Source organism: Diachasmimorpha longicaudata, chromosome 3 (assembly GCF_034640455.1).
Source record: "Diachasmimorpha longicaudata isolate KC_UGA_2023 chromosome 3, iyDiaLong2, whole genome shotgun sequence".
Classification (NCBI taxonomy): Eukaryota; Metazoa; Arthropoda; class Insecta; order Hymenoptera; family Braconidae; genus Diachasmimorpha; species Diachasmimorpha longicaudata.
The window spans coordinates 5040966-5059479 of NC_087227.1; the positions used below are offsets into that span (position 1 = coordinate 5040966).

General features: G+C 35.0%; 1 protein-coding gene and 1 long non-coding RNA gene across 6 annotated transcripts in view; one reads left to right on the forward strand and one right to left on the reverse strand.

The window, feature by feature from the left end:
• Positions 1 to 18514, reverse strand: part of LOC135160377 (ETS-like protein pointed) — a 107483-nt gene that overhangs the window by 88581 nt on the left and 388 nt on the right. For 2 of the 4 annotated variants that reach the window (XM_064116866.1, XM_064116863.1), the window contains exons 2-3: positions 10617 to 10730; positions 1857 to 2061 (exon numbers count right to left, since the gene is read on the reverse strand). In XM_064116866.1, the coding sequence (XP_063972936.1) occupies positions 1857 to 2061; positions 10617 to 10721 (310 nt within the window). In that variant the 5' untranslated portion in view covers positions 10722 to 10730. Of the gene's footprint in view, positions 1 to 1856; positions 2062 to 10616; positions 10731 to 11831; positions 11978 to 12286; positions 12582 to 18514 lie in introns of those variants that run through there. The other 2 variants (XM_064116865.1, XM_064116864.1) reach the window with 2 other exon arrangements.
• Positions 12689 to 18512, forward strand: LOC135160382 (uncharacterized). 2 transcript variants are annotated; one of them, XR_010298549.1, is made up of 4 exons: positions 12689 to 12948; positions 13299 to 13371; positions 14719 to 16314; positions 17309 to 18512. It is a non-coding gene; the product is annotated as an uncharacterized LOC135160382 (long non-coding RNA). The 2 variants fall into 2 exon arrangements; XR_010298548.1 differs by having other exon boundaries at positions 17339 to 18512.

An 18514-nucleotide genomic window follows, 5' to 3' on the forward strand; every position in this document is an offset into this window, starting at 1 on the left:
CAGGCATACACAACCGGATGTAACTCTCAACTTCTGGTCATGCTTGCAGGCACGGGATAGCCATTTCCAGAGTTGCACAACGAAAACCAATGCATTAAAGTAGCTCTATCCTTCGAATAAATTCAAACACTATCGAAAACTCCACAAAATTTGAAAAACTCCATGACATTTGGAAGTGTAACTGTCTCTTTAATTTAAATCAGTAGTGAAGTGGTAAACGCGATAAGTCACTTCTGCCAATTGACCATTTTTTTATGAATATCTCGAAATCTAGAGTAGATAGCCAAATGTTCATGAGAACCTTTTTTATGAAGCGAATTGAGACCTACAACAAATGTCATGACAAAAATTTCGATATCTCTCTTAGATTCGGAGACATCGCTCAAAAATTCGACTGAGAGATAAGCCAACTTATCTTGCTTCACCACTTCGCCACTTAATAATCGTTTTGTTTAAAAAAAAAGTTGTCTTATGGACAAACCAATTTTTTTTCATGCTATTAGTTGCCAAATTTGGCATCAGAAAATATTCAAAACCGTATCCGGTCGGTAAAATACCGATCTAAGGATAGAGCAAGTTTAATAGAATGAATAATGAAAACACTTAAGTCGACATTACCTCCCCCACAGTTACAATTAGGCATGATAATAGGAAAAATATTGATTTATATATTTCAATTCGTTGATGATAAAAATGTACGTAATGATTAAGCGGAAAATTTTTAGTTGATTAGTTGTAAGCTCGAGACATTAAAGTCGTTAGAGTGCATTGATAATATACATAGTTGATGTATAAAGAGAGATAGATTGTGTAGAGAGTAGGAAGGGAAGCATGAGGGCGTACATGTAACAGTGGGGGGATAGTTAATGAGGATGCTGCTGATTATCCAATTCGTAAATTCTCGCTATATTTTGATCGCTCAATGTACACCAAGTGTGGATCAACGGGGCGTTTTGTCAAATACGTTTTTGTTTCATCTTTAACTGTAATCTAGGAACGAGGACACATCACTACAGTGGTTTAATAATCTTAATTCAGTGGAATAAAAATATAAGATTTTTCCTTGAATTAATAATGAATATTCCCTAATTAAAATTCATAATTAAATGAATGTATCCTCTTTTAGTGTGACAACATTACCGAGTTATCTCGGGGAAATATGATAAATTACGTTCCTTGCAGAGTCATCAAGTAGTACCCCATCACAATTAAAACGATTAAATGTTTTTTTCTAGATTTTTTTTCATCACCTTGACGGTCACGTTTCCCAATTATTAACGATACGCATTAAAAATTGTGTTAAACATGCTTCAAGTGGCTTCATTAATATTGACGATGTCACTAAAAATGAGGCTATTGAACACATTTTGGATTAATAAATAATACAGTGCACTGAGTGCAATAAATTAGTCAGTGAGAATCGACTTTTGAATTTGATAATTCTAAACTAAAATCATGAATGAATCCCAGTAAATCAATATTCTCGTGAAGTCAAGACTATTAAATCGCGTTAATTTTGGAACATGTAAAACCGCTCCCATCGTCCTCTCACACGTATTCGTAAAATATCGTGTAAACGACGCCTAAATCCGACGATCTAATATCGTATCAGTATCAACTGACAAGAATAAAGTTCCACTCGTTCTCTCCATTTATTAACAAAAATCCTCATAAATGCTTACTTAGCTCGTGATCGTATTATGCTAACATATCATCAACGTTAACGTTTCATTATTCTCAACGATTTTATGGAGATAAGAGAAGACGACTCGTATTTCGTGGCACCAAATATGTCCGAACGAAGCAGAATATTAAAACAGAAATCATGAACATAGTTTGTTGATTTAATTACTTACCCAACGAGCTGTCTGGATCAGAGAGGTCCGAGAGAGATGGTACCTTTCTCATTGATGTGAATCTACCAGGGAGAGTGGGTACCAGACCCTCTTCTTCTGCATCAGAGGTCAATTCCTGTTTCATGTATTTTGCCATTATCATCATTACTCCACCACCACCGAGGCTTCCACATCCCAATATGCCACTTGATCCACGTGCATCTCGCTGAAAATGAAAAAAATGATAATTCCATTGAAACATTGAATGTCTTATATTAAAAATTAAATATTAAATATTCATAATTTTCAATAAAAGCATAAATTTCGGGAATCATCAACGAAAATTAATTTGGATTTTCAGAGGTTTATGAACTTGATTGAACAGTCGAGTGGCGGATACCATAATTCATTTGGTTATCTCTAAGGTCAAATTGTAATAGATCAGTATATAGACGAATTCAGTGGCTTTGTTTGAACAGCAGAGCTACCAATGACAATAATGATTTCAATTATAGTTCGTGCACCTCTTTTGAAATCGGGTTACCTTGTTTTACCAGTCGCTACATTGTTGAAATAAGTAAAAAATTGCGATTATTGAAACAACAAGTATGTGTTAAGATTCCAAATCATCGAATATATAATAGTAGTCACATGTTACGACGTAAACTCATAATTAAAGTTTTGTAAAACGCTTTTGAATATTTTCAGGTGTGAAATTTTCCGACTAATTGCATCAGTAAAATTTGGAAAATATCGTACATGTTCAGTATTATCTAGATTAAATTTCGGAAAGTATTGAAATTTTTGAAAACATGTCATTGTTATGAACAAATAGTACAATTGTGTTAATTTCTTTTCAATTTTTTTAAAACAGAAACGATAATGAAATTCAGAAGAAAACTACGATTGAAAATATAATAGGGTTTTCAAAAATATTTCGGTAGTTTTGTACTAAACTATTTATTATTTACTAAAAAGGTGGAGAGAGCTACCTTAATTCCCTAACTCTGAAAATCAAATAGCCCAATGGTATATAAATAACATACAAATTACAGACGAACGATTTTGCTGACATTAACTATATAAACTTTATCAACTTTATAAAAACATTTGTAATCAGGAGAATCTCCACAACTCGAGTAACTGATTCCGAATCATTGAATCGCACAAATGTCTAATTCCCATTCCCCACGATATTAACTTATTAATTAACAGGTCTAGTACTACAACAGAAACATTATCACAACTCTAAAATCAATTCCCCTACATCCAACTCATCTCCTTGAATGCACCGTAACAACCTGTACCGGATTATTTCCTCCATCATGTATCACTCCAACAGCTAGGAAAAGTACCAGAACATCGAGTTACTCCCTTCAATGTTATTTTATTTTTGGTTAATACTTTTCATCAATTACATATTTAACGATCTCAACATAAGCATTTCCAAAGCAAATCCCAGAGATTTCGATGTGAACGCCTAAATAAGTTATAAACTACTTCAAGTCAAGTTCTGATTGTAATTGATAATTCCAGGAATAAGTCATGGGAACAAAATGTAAAAATCCAAAATGGTATACATTAAACATAAACTACCAGTACATCATTGGAGTTATAAAAAATTAGGGAAAACTAAAAAGCTATTTACTCCATCTATTCTACGAATTCACCAACATTTCATTTCAAGAAAAAGAAATATATATTTTGACGAATAAAAAAATAAACGTGATATGTAATGAGCATTGAACGTTGGGCATGAATGAACCGAGAACCCTGGCGTAAAAAGAGGAGAGTCGAGTTGTTGGCGAGACAGTGGACATGTTAAGGTGGTATTGGAGAACGACCAACTGGTTCCCAATGGCTAAAAGGAAGGGCAACTGTCCAACGTATACAACAAAGACGATTGAAAAAACCAATCAAGACAAACTAGTGTGTCTTTCGCCGAAGACAGACAGAGAGAGAGATGAATAACGACCAAAAGTGCAAACGAGGACAGTATAACTAGGGATGAAAAGTGTAGAAAAAAAAAGTGATGGAAGAGGGGAGGAGAGAGAGAGAGAGAGAGAGACACCAGTCGAGTGTATCCAACATCGTGGCACGACCGCTTGACCTTCATGAGGCGAAACAAACTGAATGAAACACTGACAAGTCACATGTACACATGTAGGGGATTGTTGGCGTGACGCAATGAATGGCTGAGCAAACTAATCGCTGGAAGCATGTGAAGAACTATGTTATATTTTTTTTTCTCCATAAAATGTGCACAGGGCTCTCGTGAATTGAATCTTCTTTATTCAGTAAGGGTTGATTTTCTTTCGTTGAGGGTCGAAACAGTATAGCATGTAGTCCTTGGACGGAAAGTGATTTTTTCAACACCTCTGGACGGGAAGTTCGTACTTTGCTGCCTGATGAGGGAGAGGAAAATCAATTTAATAATTAAGAGTAACCTCAGTTTTACCATGTCATCTGTACTAGATCATCTGATAAATTCACATGATTTGAATAAGAATATACAGCGAGTGCGTTAGTGTTGGAGCCTAATTGTCAATCAGTGAACAATTATTTCAATATCTCGTGAATACACAACATGTATTTTTTACGATTACGAACTCAAGACCGAAACCATGGAGAAAAGAAAACACGTTGGTTCTGTATTGTATATTGTTTCAACAATAAAATTGCATTTATTCAAGTGGTTTGAGACCATGGAAAAACTGAATCAATATGGTTTTCTTAATTGGAAGCAATGATTTGGAATTTATTGAAATACTTCAGTTTTTTCGTCACGTACTCTTCTTATTGAGCAGATGTCCAAAACCAAGGAACATGAAGAATATACCGTGAAATAGTGATTTCGAGATATCAGTTGATTAAATAAAATTGAATAAACAATGTCTCCAACAGAGCCATATTTTTCACTATGACAAAGGCGAGTGGAAAATTTTCAATTTTACCATCTATTTGTGTGAGATGTTTTCACAATGAAAAAAATCGCCAACAAACGTTAAAAAGTGTCATTCTATTTCCAAGTTGTGTGGAAACGAAATTCTGTTGTTGCTCTAAAAGGCAATAAACCTCACTATCACCAAAGACAACAATTAACCCAACGTTTTGCATTAAATCGATCAATTTTATGAAATTTTCCATAAATTTTCATCCAAAAATCGGATTAAATTATTATTATTAGACTGAATACACCGATGAGTCTCTAGAAAAGGTCGATGATCTTTTCCTTTGACTGAGTTGATGGTGTGAAATGCAAAAAAAACCGAGTGATTAATTATTACTCGAGAGATATAAACTCATTAAATGATCTTTCCTCGAACAACGACTCACTGTATCGACCAAGTGGAGACCTCGAGTATCCAAATGATACCGATAACAGCGAATCATTCCACGGATGATTGTAGCTCTCGTGACCTTATTCACGGAATTATTTATGAAATGCTGAATGAAATGTATTGATTCCACGTAATGAAGAAATTGGACTAGAGAAATATATAAATTTTCAGATATTGTAAACCGAATGAGATGAGACGAGATGAGTATTGACAGAGGACTATCCAAGTTACTTCATCGATATTTCATTTGGAAAGGGAATCGCAGATTAGAAAATTGCAAAATTACAGGCGCAGTACAGCCAGAACTAACGAGACTAAAAAGTTCTATTTATAAAAAAACTATTAATAACTAACGTTTATATACTGGTTTCTACATGTTCGAGCGAGTTACATTATTCACTGAGGTTTGACATATACCAGTTGAAATTATCCATGCAGAAGTGAAATATTTTTCGATATTTGCGCAATTCAACACATTGTCTCATTCATTGTTTTAAACTATTCCTTCATAACTTGGATATTAGAATTAGGTTGAAAATGATTGATTCTTCGTTATTAATAGAAATGCCTAGTGACTGATAGGATTCAATTCTCAGTTGAGAGATAATATGAGTATAATATACGTTCGAATTACAAATCGACAAAATCCAGTGCTCAAAATCTATTAATTTCGAGTGAAAAAATGTTTAATTTAAAAACATTGCGTTCTAAAACTAAAAATAAAAATGAAATTCCATTAATGTACTTCGTTCGCTTATTTATATATAACAGAGAATATACAAATCGCCAACAAAAAAAGTTACCCTTTTTTTTTAATGGACGGATTTGTCTCCCAGAAAAATTGTCAAAAGACATTTCTACATAAAGCCAATTGTCCCCAAAAAATTCCACTCCCATCTTGCGACTAAACTTACTAATTTTCAGACTAGTCACGAGACGATGTAAAATTATCAAACTCATTCCCCACTCGCCACAACTTCCCAACAAAATTGTCCCACTAATTTCTGTACTTTGCCAATTGGCGTGAATCACTTTCTCGTTTTTCACGCGTCGCCCTTGAGTGCTCGCGTGCACAAACGACTAAATCACTGAGCCCACGCACCTCAAAATTTTATAAGTCAAAAAAATGTTGTTAATCTAACAGGAAATGAATCAAACATAAAGAGGGTAGTAAGGGTGGATAAAATTTTTTTTTTAACAGCGGAAGTTGAACGTTTCGTTGAATAAACAGGGCTACCAAGTGTGTTGACGATTTCCGTACGATTATCGTTTGTCCAAGGGAAGTCATGGGATCGTAACCAATGTCGTTATGTACTATACGACAGGAAAAAAAATTATAATTGTAATCACATTGGATGTAACATAATGTCAAATTAGCTGTAGCTTTCATCGTAATAGGATTAACCATTAAGTTACGCTGTCAAACAATTTTGTGAATTTATTGCACCACGACAGATAATTCATGATTATTAATGTTCTATTTAATTTTTATTTTATTCAATAAAATTGAAGGAATGTTTACCCTCGCTAGTTCAACAATAACTGCATAGTTTTTCCATGATCCACGCTAATGTCCCTCGCCCCGGGAAAAAATATGGAGTGAAATAAATTGCTGGGAAGACGAGCACTTGCCTCCATCGAAAAAAAAAATAGGTAAAATATGTGACAGATCGTCCTACGACCGTCAAGTACAATCGTTAATCGCAATCGCAATTGCCAACAGCATATCCCTGCCATTTACGGGATGGTTCGACTCTTCATACATGTATATGCGGCTATCCACTCGTACAACGTGTGAAATTACACGCCCTGTCGCACCAACGCGTTCACAAAGCTCAAATGTTTCTATTTTTTATTTTACTGAATCTCAACCGATGAGATTCGAGGAGAAAATTGTCAAATTCCTGAAGGCTATTATGAAAACTTGAACCGAATAAGTCGCTTATTCTGCTGTGAAAAAACTACTTTTTAACATTGCAACTATTCTTAATTATCTAATTTTCTAAATTTCCTCTAATTATTCCTCAAACCCAAAATGATTAATCGATTGAATATTTTTTGGCTGTCGATATTTTCAATAACACGGTCTCTACCCCAATCAATTTTTGCTTACAAAACTATCCAACGATTGGTTTAAAAAAACCCTCGACACTCCATTTAAAGACGTTTACCCGTTTCCAAAATTTCCATGTAAAACTCAAAACTGATAATCTCAACCAGAAAGTGATCATTTCACAACTACTTTCTTCAGCTATTCGCCATTAAAATTTAAACAATAAGCGTCGAGTAGATAATTTACATGACATAAACTTAAAACGACCAAATTTGATACCTTCAATTCCCTCAATTAAAACAAATAAAAAACTTTTCATTTGTAAAGAAAATATTCTTGAATATAAGAAAAAGAACAGTAAATACAGATTTTGATTTGCAATGAAAAATTAATTTTCAGTTGCCTCCCATTAATAATCATGAATTATTAAAAAATCTCGTCAAGTGGCGGAATAATCCTCCGATAATACCGTTATCGTGGCGTATGTTCATAAAATATTCAAGTAGTATCCGTTCCCAAAAAAAGTCACTCTGAAATTCGCCCTTGATTATTCAATCCCTTGCACTTTGGATGAGAGACTGAAAACCAATAATATTCCACTGAACCGCGCGACCGACATGAAATAACCGAATAAATCAAGACATACGAAATTACGTACGAGAATGAAAATCCAATGAAAGCACCTTATGATCCAAGAAGTGAGAATGCACACAACCAACCGAGCATTTTAATCACCCAACCACACAGATAGTCCCATTCACTCATTCATTCATCCATTCATTCCTCTGAAAATAGACGAATGATTTTTTAGTGGTAATTCTCACTGAATCGGAATTTGCCTCTCCGGTCGTTCCCTTCAATCTGATTAATTGATCGCGCCACTCAAATCTATCTGACTCGGAGCATTTTCCAGGTCGTAGAATTATTATTGATTTAGTCGTCAAGCCATACCGTGAAAATTCCGAACTTTCTCCGAACGTGTGACATTTCTAGCCTTTTTTGCTTCTTTACAACCGCAAATTCACAAATTTGGATGGTGTCCATCAACTACAAAACAATTGGCTGCGTGAAAGCCTTTCCTGAAATACCCAGAGCCTGAAATCTCAAATCCACCCCACAAGCTTGTCCAAGCAAGTAGAATACACAATTAGTCATACAGTTCAATGACCTCCGACCACATGTAAAGAAAACTGAGAGATGATCAACGACTGTCAGAACCTAGGTGAGGAAATCCAAGCTTGAATTATGGATGCGAGCTTATATCAACCTGAGATTCCACGTCGTCAAGCTCCCAGCTTGAAGCCAGCCTGATGTTATGGAGTTGCCAAGAATCAGCCAAGCTCGGTGTTACACTGTCAATAAGTTGAAGAATAAATTAACGATTCAATCTCCAGGGCAGATCCAACTCAATGTTCAAGGTTGGATCAAGACTGGTCTGGCCTGCGCCTGGATCATGTTCACCTGGTATCCAAGCTTGGATCCAGCGGAACGTCTGAACGTCAACCAACTTGAATCAGCATTAAAATCAAGGAAGCTATGAGCTTGGATTCCAAACTTGAACTTAGCTTAGCTAGATTACTATTGGTCCGAGTTTCGTCAAATGGTCAATTCCCATCGAGGAATTGTAAATATTTCACCAGTCAATTGCTACTCTATTACCTGTCCATAGCCGGTCAATCACCACTTAATAGTCAATCATTATTCGATTACCACTCAATCTGTAGTCGATAAATCGAGCCCAGATAGAAAAAATATAGAATAACTATATTACTGAGAAGATAAATAATTTCATAAATTTATCCACATAAAAAAATTTAAAACAATGACAAGTTTTAACGAAAGTTATCAAAATTTTTTCCTAGACCACTCCCTCCCATCAATATTATTACCAAGAAAACAGACAAATTCAGTGCTTCAGAAGAAGAGCTACCTAAGCTCCATTCATCTCACATCCCGAACAAAGAAGCCATTAATTCCAATCAAACGGTAACAATGATAATAAAGCTCCCAATGATCCAGACCACAATTCATCATTCTATTCCCTTGTCCTAATGTACCCAAGTCCAAAGATTGTTATTGAAAAACTAATGTTATGATTTAATTCATACGCTTAAAGTCACGACATAACGTACAAATGAAAAGGAAAATCCCGTGCATACATAAAGAGGGACAGGAGGCCGTAAATAGCCATCGCCCCTTCTTCTCGTCTTTCTTAACACCCGGATCAAACGCACACACTCATCCACATCCCCAGGTCTTTCTTACACGTCTTTCATATTATATGCATTATATTTCGCCTGCTACCGAGACTCACCACCTACTTTACATCTCACTCCCTCTTTGTTAATTTTGTATTTTATTTTGTGGATTAAAATATTCGACTTGGGTGTGACGTGATGTAGAATTTTGACAGAAGTTCCTTTTTCGGATGAAAAATAAGAGATAATAGTTAGTCTACTAATGTAATTAAAAAAAATGTATTCTACAGATTTTCAATGAGAAAAAATTCCAACCGCCAAACAATTTGACCAATAAATTCATTCAGCTTGCGGTTGAAATGGAGGAATGATTTTACAAAAAGAAATTTTTAAACAGGAGAAATATTCTCAAATAATATCGCAAGAATTTCAAAACGCATATGGATTGTCCGGTAGTAACTCAACTATCGTATAAGTGCGTTACAACATCGAAGAAGGAACGCTTGTAAGTGGGTGTTTGTTCGTTCGTTATATTCACTCGATGATTCTCGGCATCGTTGCACACACCACTACATGGTGGCTAGCTCCAAGTGCGATAGAAACAGCCCTTTCCCCTCTCAACCGTAACAGAGACAGTTTACGTTCATTCATGAATGCTCAGCTCTTCTCAACGTATAACTGTCTGAATTAAACTCGAAACTTTAATGAAACTTGTATCATTCAATTTGTCAATTTTCCTATCGTATTTCTCACCGACTCGGCAATTGAATTTTGTTCAACTCATTTTTTCATTTCGGTCCTTCAGGAATACTCTCGCGTTAATTATCTTTAGTCGTAAATAATAATTTAATTATATACGTACGCCAATTGAGCATGAAGACTAGAGGCAACAACGACATTGTTTGAAAGCGGTTGGATCAATGGAGAGTTGGTTTATAAATAAACTTGTCAGTGATACTTTTTTTTCTTATTGAAGGTTGGAGATGTTTCAAGAAGGTGTAATGAGGGGCAGATGAATAATGGGTAGAAATAATTTTTTCTACTGTATTTAATGGAGTAGTTCTAGTGGTAATTCGATTGATGACATATGCTGCAGTTAAAATTGCCCCACCTCATAAGTCTTTCATGAATAATTTTTCACTCCAGAAGAACTTTCTCCCATATAACGATTTATTTTTTATTGACTTACCTTAAGTGCACGATGGTCAATAGGGTAACCCTTCCTGGCCACGTTTTCTTCGTAAAAATCTTGGTCCTCCTCCTCGTAATCATACAGGGAGGACTCGATGTCCATTTTTTAAATCTGAAAAATAAAACAGAATGAGAGTTTCATTTAAAGCATTTTTTTTGTTAAGAGGAAATTTGCATTATTATTGTTTCAGGGGTGCACTAAGAAATTCCTCGAATTATGGAAAAATATGAGCCTGCAATAGGAGTCAAGAGTGACTGGACAGCATCAGTGCAACACATGTGGAACAAAAGTTCGAAATCCGATGCCCAAAAGTCTCTCCCACGCTCTCACCATTTTTCAAGATCATCATTTCACAAAGAATGGATAGAATATTTTCATCCCACGTATATCTACATTTTCAGTCATTAACCCACATTTCTTTTAAAAAATTGAAAATGGGATGACATGGATGAGTGATGTGGAAAAATTTCCACGAAAAATCACTAGTGACCCTCATTACTACAGTTAACTAACTTATTTGAATCCCAGAAGAATTAAAAAATCTTCTTTCTCTAAATCTACCACATTTATCATGAAAATAAAAATCAAATAAAGAAACAAAATCTTCCTCAGTCTGTGTGAAATAATTAAAGAATAGGTTTTCCCCTTAACCCATCCAATATTGTTTATATTATTTATTTAGAGAGCTGAAGGGCACATATCAATTGTTGTAGAGGTATTTTTTCTGTTTGCAACTACAAAGTCTTCGATTTTGGATTGGACGTAAAAGAAAAATTTCTGCCAATTTCGGAAAACTTCAATATTGATTGCATTTATCCTTTTTTATTATGTGTTATTCATATTATTATATATTATTCTATTTATTTCAAGTATGTTTATGTCATGAGAATCCATAAACCACGATTCTAACCTCGCCTCGTTCAATCGCATTTGATCATCAATCGTACGATCGATAAGACATTCACTTTCTCACAATTTTATAATCTGCTATGAACAGATCCACTAACACAAAAACGTAATATTAATATGTCCCATTTGTTACAAATCCCAGAAAAACTTCCAATAAAATATTACGAAGATGTTGTGCCGTAAAGAATTCTCAGCAATTGCTTGAATTGTTAACATCATGGCAGGTGCAATAATGTTAACACTTCACTAGACTTGTAGTCTCTTCTATTTGTTCAATATTCCCTCATTGTCAATTCCCTTTACCTCTTTCGTCTCCAAAATAACTCTGCTCCAGCCATTATTCCATAATAACGACCACCCATAACAAACTATTGCACCAAATTCACTGACCTATCGCACAAACAAAAGAGCAACGATCTGATCGCGTAATGGCGGCTATCATAACAACAACAGTAGCATATGACGCAATGATGAGTTAATCCCCTCTAGGCGTCAGGTACTTAACTACAGTACGGCCACCTAGTGGCCGTTTTCAAGATATTGAGTCTACAGACAAACGTCCCCAAAAACCATAAACGTTTACAAATGTTTTTGATAAATGTTTACAAACGTTTTCGATAAATATTTGCAAACGTTGTTGCTAAGCATTTAATGAAACAGCTCATGTATTTACAGTAGATAATAGACATGAGAAAATCATTTTAATCTCATTATTGGCATCGACAGACGAATGTACTAGAAATAACTAAAAAATATACCTGATCCAAAGGATATTTGTTTCCGTGGAAAAGAAACCAGGAACTGCAGCCAGTTCCTGGCTGGTTTATTTTTACAGCACGTATTTTCCGAAATATTAATTCTTCCAGCTTCCAACGAAATGCCAACGCCGACGTCCATTTTTTCTGATTTTCACTGATAGAACAAGTCGGTCGATAGTATCCAGTGAAGTCAATTCAATCTTTGTTCGTATCTCGTGTTAATGTACTAGATATTCGATTAAATTAACAACAAATCTTGTTAATCCAATAAAACACTTCTCCCGATTAGTGGGGCACACAGATCGGCCATCTTGATGCCACCAAATACGCGGGAATAGTTACTGCACCTTGAGTTGATGGACACGCCATCTAGTTCATATTCACACTTGCAAAATGGCCGTTTATAACGATTTACCGATACAGATCACACCGGTGTCAAGTTGATTAACAGCTGACATTTGTTTTCAATAGAATAAAGTGAACTTAAGAGTGAATCACAGCAGATCCATGAGATAATGACCTCATCACTTAACTCCTCCTGATCTATGAAATTTAATGAGCATCGAGCAGCCCATTTTCGATTTTTTTTTCCGATGAAATGAGAGGCAATAAAAGTGGTGAAAAAATAACCGGACATACTATCAACTATGCTGAATCTATTGGTAATTTTTATGTCAATTACTTTGGGTCTGATTAAGTAAAAAAAGAAGTTTAAAAAATCTCAATCGATTAAGACCAATGTCTAACCTCTAAAAACGTACTTTCATGCTAAAATCGAACGGACTCTTGACATTAAAACACTACGTTTTTCTTCGTTCTATGTTCATTCAGTTATTTTTACATAAACAACACTGTGCTTCAGATTTATCGATTTTTTTGGATAATTTTGATTGAATTTTCGGTTTGGGTATGAGCTCTTCTAAATTTCAAGCGATTCATAACGATAATAATTTACAAAATCTGTCATACCCCTATGATCAATATTGAATAAGCGAAAGTGTTGAATTTTTAGGGACATCCAGGGCTCCTTGGATGATGCACGAAGACAGGATCGGGTTACCCAGACACCACCCGTACGACAGATGGTAGGTGGCTGTGTAAAAGATGCCCTCGGTATACATATACAAACTGCATCCCAAAAGAAGAGAAAAAAAAAATCTCTTGCATCCACTGTTCCATCGCCATCGGCTATTCTCACGGGCTTTAAACTCGACACATAATATACATGGACACCTTTTTCCTTCCATCGTGTATATCATTCATGAAAAAAATAATAAAGGAGTAGCTGGGTGAGGATGGGAGATAGTGTGACACAATCTTTTGAAATTTGCGGTGGGTCCCAGGCGGCCTGAATAATCGATGAATAATCAATTAAGGATATCCATGTACTTTAGTTGCTCTCGAGTAAAATAATTTCCTAATTTCATAACGAAATGTCAGAGCGTCCATTTAAATATTATTTGATCTTGAAGTGGAACTCTACCTTCGAGTCAGCTTTTAGTCTGTGTCAAATTGATTTCTAATGACACTGAATATTCATAATTTTTCTGATTTTTCGGACACAATTTATTTGATGAATTTGGCGATCAAAAATTACTGAATCTATCGTGTGAAGGGTCTTAAAGAAACTTGGACATGTTTAATTGTTTTCAATAACAAAAGTCTCTCAGTAAAATATATTTCCACCGGTACTGAACCGGGAAATCAAAATTATTCTGTGGAAATTTTCAAAGATAATCATCACGGTAATCTATGAAAAAAATCCCATCAGAAAATGTCGGAAATTTAATCCACTTGACAACAACTTTAACTTTGCAGACTCTCCTATTAGTGCTACCTGTTATTGTAACGCTTTCTTCTATATTCTCAAAGAATCACGACAGATTACTCCCGTTTTCTGGGTGTGTAGAATCCCGTTAGCCATTGCGTCTCGTCCGATTCAACTGAACCACCAATGAGATGAGAAAAACTCGGTCTAACAGTTCGGGGAAAATCCCACACAGATGCTTCTCATCACACCTACCGAAAATACTCACGAGATAAAACGCGCAGAGTCCCCTCTATCACATTGGCAATCGCAAATTTTCATCGATCCATTTTCTCGTTATTATCATCGAGCTTATCACAGGGAATCCCAGGACCGATAATTAACCGATAATTATCATCATCTACATCGTCTGATCGTCGGCCATGACGCAGTATTATACAAAAATTTTGTTCATTCTTCAACTTCATATTTTATGATCAAATGATTTTTGTCGCTAAAATAGAGTATTCACTCTATTCATTTGACTAAGAATAAGACAAAGTCAAATGAAAATGGAATTTAATCATTACGTTGAAATCTGCGAATCACATATTTCGCCCAAAAATTTTATTCAGTACGAAGACAACTCAATTTATCAGTTAAAGAATGTTGACTCTTGTTTTAGGATTCCTTGGAATTCCAGTTAAATGTCCCACCTCAAATTGTTCATCATTCCCACCCAGGAAAACCAATTTTCATGACCGAAAAAAATAGAAGAAACCGAGAAGATTTTCGAGAAAGCAGAAGAGGGGAATGGGGAAGTCAACCCCTGCGGTGTTGAGGATACGGATGGCAGACAACCATACATAACACGAGGATTGAGTGTAGGTCAGGTAGTAAACATTTGATCTGTTCGGCTGTCCGGATGGATGACTCCAAAGGCAGTCACTCGAGAGCAAAAAAATAATAATAAAAACCACTTCCCTTTTTTATTCGCTACACCGAGGGGTGAGTACAATCGCTCAGATATTGCTCACCTGTTTCAGCTCTCTAATAGTGCAACAAGTATTATCGATTCATTTCATTTGTTCATTCATGGTGAGACGAAATTGTCATCCTACGAAACGATAATTGTTTATCTAAAAAAACAATGGAGCGTTTCGCGTTAGTGATCTATTTCGTCGAGCATAGGCTTAAACTTTCAGTAGAATATAATAACCCATTTAATTAAAATTGAATATATATGGAAACATTATTATTTAAATATATATATGCATATATACATACATATAAGCTGTATGGTTGACTAATGATTCATGCATATTTGCACATTATTTTTTGTAATTATCTATTCATTTATTCAATGCAAAGGCGGTAATGTCGGTTTTTTTAAATTTTTCAATATGAGAAACAGCTGATACATAATCTTTATAAAATATTTTAGCTTGTGCACAAAAATATTATATTATCTAAACTATATTTCGGAAAGTAGTGAGATTTTTTCAAACGTTTCCTTCTCATTAACAAATAATGGAACTTATTTCCCAAAAGGTCAATTATCTTCTACGAAGTGTCAAAAAATTCTTAATTGTTCGTCAAATGGTTAAAAATTCTGAAATTAATCTTTGACTACAACGGAAACGTCGATTTTCTCATAAGACGTTGTGTCAAATTCTAATTTTTCAACTCTAGTTTACAGAAGCCATAATTCAATTAAAAAAAGATTACGATGCCAAATGCTATTTTTCTAAAAATTTTCTGTAGCTTTCCATAACCTTTGAATTTACTAAAGGAGCAAAGCTTCTTTAAATCCAGATCTTATCATCTGCTTCACAGAGACTCTACTCCACGAATACGAAAACTACTGTATTTCAGAACTCAACACTTGTCGTGAAAAGATGAAGAGAGTTAATATTCCCCGCAGTCAGGTGTAAAGAAAATTAAAATGCCCAACAGACTCCCCAAGAATTTCGTCATGAATATTTTCTCTTTCAATTTTAGAACGGAAACATAGAGGATGCACTGAAGACCGAAACAGTTTTAAGATTTCGAGTGGAACATTGTCTTTTGGCCCCTTCGGAAAACCTTCAAGGATACAGATGCGGGCAGGCTATCCTCAACTCAAGAACCTTTTAAATTACATCGTCAGTCGTGAGGCCCTCATGTACCCATATGAAGGCTCATTTTTTTCTACTCAAATATTTTCATCGTTTTGTCTGCACCATTCGATGGAAAAAAAATTAGTCACTTGATTTGATCTTCGAAAATATTTGTACACAAGGTATTTATGAAGCATTTGCTTTTTCTGGGATATTTTTGAGGGAAAATTACTCTAGAATCATGCATTCAAAAATAATTTAAGAAAAATCGAATGAATAGATCTTCATGAACATCTATAGTCGGCATTATTCAAAACAAAAAACAAGAAATCGCTCACTATTAATTTAATAGAAAATTGTCCTGAAACGAAAATGTCTGGAGCCCTGATATAGTCCATAAGATTCACCAAAAAAATATTTCAAAAATCTCTGAAATATCTCTATGGAAATAGATGAAGACATTATTTTCTGCATCTTTCGTTGACGTTAAAAATCTTTTAAAATAATAGAAATGAATAAGTAATGATTGTCATTTTTTTAAATTACGATCAGTGATGATAATAACTAATTAATGATTCCGCCGCAAAAAGCACTTGGTCAGAGTCATAACGAAATTATTCATACTCAGAAAGTTACCAAAAATCGATTGCATATCTAAAAAATAATATCCCTCCCTCGAGAGTTCAAACATTTGTGTTTATTTATTTAAGATTTCTGTCGCGCGAGTCTCTGCAGAAAATTTATGGACTATAAAACGTTCCAGATTAAAGTAGAGTATTTTAACAGCACATAGTCTCGCTTGATTCATTACATTATGTATGAACATCTAAAAAATAATTTCATTCTCCAGTGTAACTATTATGAATCATGTAAATTTATGAACTTTCTGTAATTATTCCTCGAAACTAAAAACTGTCGGTAAATATTTAACACAACAACGACTTTAAAAACAAAATGAATGGTCCTAAATGATGAATAATGCTTCACAAAATGTAATTCGACTGCAGTAGACAATCCCCAATCATCATCAAAAAGACTACGATATGATCTGCACCGAGACCTGCACTAAATTCTCAAAAACCTCAGAATTATTGTTAAAAAAATTTAACTCTCCCTTCCACACTAACATACTCCATTCTCCCCGCCTTAAAACAAAACTCGCAAAAAAATTGAAAGCAAGAAAATGATTGGAAAGTGTTGAGCCAGGTCCCCAACAAAAGCTGTTCGTCATGCGTTTTGAAGAGCGTCGAGGATAGCGACAGTTCCCAAAGAAACCTCGAAAAGGGAAGAGGAGAAAAAAAAATCCCCCAAAAAATAAGAAAGAGAGCCATGGATCTTTTCTTGGATACTAGGCCGTCCCTTTCATCCCTTTGCCCCTCATTCGTCTCTCAGCCGCCAGTCCCTCATCCTCTCTCTCTCTCGCTCCACCTCTCATGCTCTATCTTCACCACATCACCAAGGAGTGAGACAACCCGAAGACCCAAAGATTGAAACCAACAGAAAACCGAGAGAGGCGTCCTGAGCCCCGCGGCGTTGCCATGCCGAGAGAATCCAGAAAATTCACAAAAAGATAAATAAAAACTGCAGAGTAAAACTCCAGTAATTTATCCCATCAAGATGAAAATTCAAAATTATAAAAACTCCAAACAGTGAAATAATTCATGTTTATCCTACCCCATCAATTGCGTTTAATATCGGATTGAGGGGTGCGCTGTGCCCACAAATTGAAACAAACGCCCGGTTCTTCATTCGATAATTACCGAACCGAGTGGGCCAGAACGATTCACACAAGACTCGATCTATCACACGCGATGTCAAAAAAACATATAAATATTTGTAATAAAATAATGACCTCAGTTGTGGGCAAATAAAATAGAAATAAATATTTTATATCGAACATCTCGATGCACTTGATAAATCCATTAATTTATCATCGACTTTCCCCAAACTTCGCTTCATTTGTTCAATGACTACCGTAATTACTGTTACACACAATTTTCTAAAATTATTTATTGCTAATTGAACCTAGATATTACCAATGTCATGTAGCAATGAATAACTTTATCTGCATAATCATTACGCAATTGAGAATATTTATCCCCCTCAAGCCCGATGCTTGACATTAACGCAAGCTTGATATCATCGATGATAATCTCTTAAAAAATAATTATCGATTATATATTGAGCAATCCACAATTGATCGGAGCACTTTGCGACAATTTCAACTCCATTGAAGCTGTAAAATTTCCCAAAATTAACGGAACCTCAATTTACCCGATTGAATCGTACCACAAACAAGACTTTAAATATTCTGAATCATGTGAATCGAATTCCCAGAAAATTTATTGAATGATTCAATGAATAACAAAGTCCAATAAAGAA